Source organism: Anguilla rostrata, chromosome 3, assembly GCF_018555375.3.
Source record: "Anguilla rostrata isolate EN2019 chromosome 3, ASM1855537v3, whole genome shotgun sequence".
In the NCBI taxonomy this organism is placed as follows: domain Eukaryota; kingdom Metazoa; phylum Chordata; class Actinopteri; order Anguilliformes; family Anguillidae; genus Anguilla; species Anguilla rostrata.
In genome coordinates this window covers 72030576-72036575 of record NC_057935.1, presented here as the reverse complement: position 1 = coordinate 72036575, position 6000 = coordinate 72030576, and the positions used below count along the sequence as shown (strand labels likewise).

The 6000-nt window shown below is 57.0% G+C and overlaps 1 protein-coding gene across 3 annotated transcripts in view; it reads right to left on the bottom strand.

Moving 5' to 3' along the window:
• The window catches only part of sema5ba (sema domain, seven thrombospondin repeats (type 1 and type 1-like), transmembrane domain (TM) and short cytoplasmic domain, (semaphorin) 5Ba), a 142110-nt gene that overhangs the window by 33028 nt on the left and 103082 nt on the right, over positions 1 to 6000 (bottom strand). For all 3 annotated transcript variants that reach the window (XM_064329668.1, XM_064329670.1, XM_064329669.1), the window contains exons 9-10: positions 2576 to 2711; positions 742 to 949 (exon numbers count right to left, since the gene is read on the bottom strand). In XM_064329668.1, coding sequence (XP_064185738.1) covers positions 742 to 949; positions 2576 to 2711 — 344 coding nt within the window. The remainder of the gene's footprint in view (positions 1 to 741; positions 950 to 2575; positions 2712 to 6000) is intronic.

The following is a 6000-nucleotide window of genomic DNA, read 5'->3' as shown; positions in this document are numbered from 1 at the left end:
CAGCCCAACAGCTACCGCTAACAGACCATTCAGCCCAACAGCTACGCGACGGACCATTCAGCCCAACAGCTACCGCTAACAGACCATTCAGCCCAACAGCTACCGCTAACAGACCATTCAGCCCAACAGCTACCGCTGACAGACCATTCAGCCCAACAGCTACCGCTAACAGACCATTCAGCCCAACAGCTACCGCTAACAGACCATTCAGCCCAACAGCTACCGCTAACAGACCATTCAGCCCAACAGCTACCGCTAACAGACCATTCAGCCCAACAGCTACCGCTAACTGCTACCCAGCGCTCACCGTTTATCCACAGCTAAATACCCAGTATCCAGCACCGTAGCAGGCCTGGTCCTGAAGACCCCCCAGAGTTTCTGCCTCTAAGACAACCCATTAACACTGAAGCAGACATCGGGGATGAACCTCAACGACGGCCATATGCAGTAAATGACCATCTATCCAACTCCCGAGTGTGGCTGGAGTCGTTACCCTCCTCCCCAAAGCGACAGCTGTTCCCCCGACTGCCCTCCTCAAAACCAACCCCTGCTCCCCCACAAGAGCATGGCGGTGTTCCCCGCTCCTCCCCCCTTCGCACCCCTCCTCCCCAAGCATGGCAGTGTTCCCCGCTACCCCCCCCCCCCCCAACCCAATGAGCATGCCGGGTTCCCGCTCCTCCCCTCGCTTCCCCCCCCCAAGAGCACGTCGGTGTTCCCTCCTCCCCGGCTCCTCCCCCTCACCGGTGCCGATGTACATGACGTGGTACAGCGTGTCGCGGCCCTGCACGATGTCCACGGCCAGCTTGGAGAAGCGCACGCTGTCCTGCATGACCAGCGGGTCCACGGACACGGGCTGCACCACGTCGTTCATCAGGAAGAGGCGCTGCGCGTCCTGCAGGCTGCGCTCCGTCAGGTTCTCGTTCGGCCCGCTGTCGCTGATCGTCCCGCACTGGGGGGGGGGGGAGAGGCGCGGCGTGAGGAACAGAGTTTAAATGAGAAAGGAATCACACCTGTTAAAACTTCAGAGAAATCTGGGGGGGGGGGGTGTTGGTCGTGAGAGCTGCTGAACCCCCCCACTCGTGTATTTCCAGAAACGTCTGCACGCTCGTTCTCGGGTCACGTCAGTGATCGGGGATTTCTGGACTCGGATATTCCTGATTAATTTGTGGACTCCATCCGCACTGAAACTTCACGGCGTGTCCTGAGACGCTGACGGCCGTGTCTGGTGATTTATGCCATCTGGACAAGAACACCTCCGTGTAAAAACTGATGTCCGTTTCCGACACAGACACTGTGGTTTATGACACTGACGCATGCCCCCACACGGCAGGCAATGAGTCTGTTCTTCGGCTTCCTGTCCGCCCCACAAACACACCTTCGTCAGGCAGTGACAGAACCGGAACCACAGATCCGTTAACAGAACCGCAGTCGGACCCACTGAACGGTGATGTCATCACTCCTTCACTCGCTCCGCTCAGATAAAAGGGAACGTGTCTGACAGGTGGGTACAGACTGCAGTTAGCTGCTGAAGTAACGACGGGTGAAGTTGATAAATCTCGCAGAAAAACTTGCTTGGCATGGCGTCCCAGCCAAACAAACTGCAGCGGGAGCAAAGTAAATTAGTTTCTCCACTGCAGAATGAGTCTCATTCTTTGGACTGGAGCTTATCCACAAGAAAACCACCCTTTTTATGCGCTAAGTGCAGTTATTTATTTTTTTATTTTTTCAGTTGGAGCACATTAAGAAGAAGGAAACGATCTGATCCAGTAAAGTCCCCCTCATCTGCCTGCACAGGAAACACAGACAGGTGGGGTTACCTGGAAGTTGAGGGATGGGGTGGGGTGTGGGGTCACCTGGAAGTTGGGGTTGGGGTTGGGTCACCTGGAAGTTGGGGATAGGGTTGGGCGTGGTGGTACCTGGAAGTTGGGGATGGGGTTTGTTCACCTGGAAGTTGGGGATGGGGTTGGGCGTGGGGTTACCTGGAAGTTGGGGATGGGGTTGGGCGTGGGGTTACCTGGAAGTTGGGGATGGGGTTGGGCGTGGCGGTACCTGGAAGTTGGGGATGGGGTTGGGCGTGGGGTTACCTGGAAGTTGGGGATGGGGTTGGGCGTGGGGTCACCTGGAAGTTGGGGTGGGGTTGGGCGTGGGGTTACCTGGAAGTTGGGGATGGGGTTGGGTGTGGGTTACCTGGAAGTTGGGGTGGGGTTGGGCGTAGGGTTACCTGGAAGTTGGGGATGGGGTTGGGCGTGGCGGTACCTGAAGTTGGGATGGGTTGGGGTACCTGGAAGTTGGGGTGGCGGTTACCTGGAAGTTGGGATGGGTTGGGCGTGGGGTTACCTGGAAGTTGGGGATGGGGTTGGGCGTGGCGGTACCTGGAAGTTGGGGATGGGGTTGGGCGTGGGGGTACCTGGAAGTTGGGGATGGGGTTGGGCGTGGGGTACCTGGAAGTTGGGGATGGGGTTGGGCTGGGGTACCTGGAAGTTGGGGATGGGGTTGGGCGTGGGGTACCTGGAAGTTGGGAGGTGGGTTGGCGTGGGGTACCTGAAGTTGGGGATGGGGTTGGGCGTGGGGGTACCTGGAAGTTGGGGATGGGGTTGGGCGTGGGCAGCCAGGTGGACCGCGGGTTCTCCTGGTAGCGGAACGGCCCGTTGAAGGTCTGCGTGATGGCGCTGAGGTTGAACGCACAAACCGCTGAGGCAGCAATACTGTTCCTGTGAGAGAGGGGAGAGAGAGAGAAGGAGAGGAGGGGGAGAGAGAGAGAGGAGGGAGAGGGGAGAGGGAGAGGGGGAGGGAGAGAGAGGAGAGGGAGAGGGGAGAGAGGGGAGAGAGGAGGAGAGAGAGGGAGAGAGAGAGGGGAGGAGAGAGAGAGGAGAGAGAGGGAGAGAGGGAGGAGAGAGAGAGAGAGAGGAGAGGGAGAGAGAGAGGGGGAGAGAGGGAGGGGAGAGGAGAGAGGGGAGAGAGAGAGGGGGAGAGAATGAAATGAATAACCCCGACCAGGCAGCCAGCGATGAATACAGTGTCAGAGAGGTTATCTCCATTACAGAGAAATGGATTCCACTTGTACAGCTTTCCCCCATTTTGGGAGGGGGGCGGGGGGGGGGGGGGTCTATCTCTGTAATGCAGTGCCTGAGCAGGCCCAGGTCTGTGGCAGGCTTAGCACAGCAGAGCTGCTGGTGTGTGTGTGCGTGTGTGCGTGTGCGTGTGCGTGTGTGCGTTTATGTCCGTGTGCGTGCGCGCATGCGTGTGTGTGTGTGTGCGCAAGTGTGTTTATGTTTATGTGTGTGTGTGTGCGCAAGTGTGTTTATGTTTAGTGTGTGTGTGTGTGTGTGTGTGTGTGTGTGTGTGTGCGAGTGTGTGTGTGTGTGAGGTGTGGTGTTGTGTGCATGTGTGTGTGTGTGTGCATGTGTGTGTGAGAGGGGGGTTCTGGAGAATAGAGCTGGCATCAGCTGTATGACTGGCTGACTGCAGTGCAGTAAATCACCCCTGAGTCTGGGCAGAACCTCCGCTCTGTGGTTACCACCGGTATCCCACAATGCACTGCTCCTGGCTGCATCATGTGGGCAGGATAATGATTTTATTTGGGGTGTTTCTGTGGTGTGATATCGCTCCCAATGAGACTGCCCGCGCTGCTTTTAGCAGCCACCCTGACGCCCCCCCACCACCCTGACGCCCCCCCCACACACAACGCACACACTGTTCCCAAACGTCTCTAAGCGGCGCGTACCTGGACCCGTGCGCCCGCTCTCTCCCGCACCCTCAAGCCCGACAACCTTCGCCTCGTCATTGAGGCGAAACGCCAGCGCCGCAAGGCGTGTCACATGATCTCGCGAGCCCCTGACCTCTGTAACGCCAGCGCTGGCCCCGCCCCCACAGGCTCAATGAGTCAGCAGCACACTATAGCGCCAAGGCACCTTCACACGGGCACGGGGGGGCGGAGGAGGAAGTGGGCCAAACATTACAGCGGAGCCTTCTGTCCTTCGAGAGACAGGGGGGTGGGGGTGGGGTGGGGGGGTGGAGTGAGGACAAGCGTGGGGTTTTGCCAACTGGCCGCCCGTCCCCTGAATAATCGCCCACCGTGTTGTGGCCTGTGGCTCTGCCCCCCCCCCCACCCCGGTAACGTCTGGTTGCCGACGCACGGCCGTAAGCGTGTGTGAAACCACCCGCCCCAGACGAGGAGACCGCAGACAAACGAGCAGCAGCAGCTGCTTCGCCACGGCGACCACAGGGCTGCCAGATCAGCCTTACAGGGCTCTGCTCGAAGCAGCCATGGGTTGCCAGGCCCTGATCCCTCCCCGTCAGCCTGGCTGAGTCACTCAGCTCTATCTGCAGGGCCAGGAGGGGCAGGAGGGCCTGGGGCAGGGGGGAAAAAACTGCCAACATGGCGCCCAGCTCCAAATGTGATCTCCAGCGCTACCACAGGCCAGCACGCCCTGCGATTCCTCACAGACGCACGTCTTTATCACTGAGGAGGCGGCGATGTAGGACAACAGCAACACTACAAGAAAGACAACTTTCATTTCCACTTAAAAGCTCATCAAAGTGCTGTTAGTTCTTTCATGTTTCTTTTATTTTTTAACAAACTCTTTGTCCAGCTTTATGAACCACCAGCGTTTCAGCTTTAAAGACAGGTCACGCTCTCTGGGTTCAACTGCTTCTTTATTTCATCCTCCCCATTTTCAAATGGTCCCGCCTCCTCCCACAGAGACACGTACCACGCTTTCTGAAATGCCGTGCTGGGCGTGTTCAGTTCCTCTCAGTGTGAGAGCAGGGCTGTGTGTGTTCCTGTCTCTGGGGGCCCAGATCACAGTATTTTAAAAATGGTGGGAAAAAAAAACAGAAAAAAATGGAATAAATTCTGAGGAGAAAAGGCTTTCATAAATCAGCACAGGTCCATTGACTTGGCACGGAGTCGTCCAAGTGTGTGCCTGATCGATTTCAAATACTTTTTTTGACCTTTTTTCCCCCTTCATAGTCGGGAATTAAGTTGAAATTGAATTCAATTTCCTTTTGTTTACGCATAAAAATGATGAGTGATGAAGTTTAGTATGGATCTTTTTCTTCAGAGAGTAGCTCCATGAGCACTTTACGGACCCCGGTCCCAGGACACTGGCTGTGTGCTGCAGGATCTACGCCCTGCTGTAAGAGCATGTCTTTATGTGCAGGCCTGCACTGGCATGCAGGGAACCAACGAGAGCTCTTCTCTCAAACCCTAAACCCGAGGCAGGCATCTGTGTGTGTGTGCGTGTGTGTGTGTGTGTGTGTGTGTGCGCGTGTGTGTGTGTGTGTGTGTGTGTGTGCGTGTGCGTGTGTGTGTGAGTGTGTGTGTGCGCGAGAGACCGTGTGTGAGAGAGTGTAAGAAAGAGTGTGAGAGTGAAAGAGAGAGAGAGCAAGAGTGAGAGCAGGAGGCAGACAGACGAAGAGAGAGAGACAGAGTGAGAAAGAGGAAGAGAAAGAGAGGGAGAGAGCTGCCAGGCCTGGTGACAGGGCAATTTCCTCTGTAGCAAAGTGACTGGGTGCTTAATTGCTGCAGTAACCCGGGGTAACAGCTCTTAGCCCCGCCCACTGTAGGCCCAGGCCTGCAGGGAAACTGCGTCCTCAGGGCCGAGAGCGCATCATGGGGGGGGGGGGGGGGGGGCATTGCACATACATTCAGAAACCTACACATGCATGGACAGAGCGGTCAGCCCCCCGCGGGTCAGATCACAGCGCATCGCAGCGAGGGGGGGAGCGCAGGGCTCATTCCAAAGTTCCGTGTTGTTTAAGAAAGGGCTTCCCAGGAGAACCGCTGTTCTGTTTCTGTGTTTTTAGAGGGGGCACACAGGGTCACGGAGTAAGAGCCGGCCGTTACCCGCTCCTCTCCTCCGGGGGAACGCCGCCAAGTCCAAGGTGACCCCCAAACTCCCTACAGGCCGACACACTTCTGCAGTACCCGCCTCCGTTTGGTCACACTTGGAAAGGCCGGGGGGGTGGGGCCTTCAACAATTAAAACATCTGAGGCTG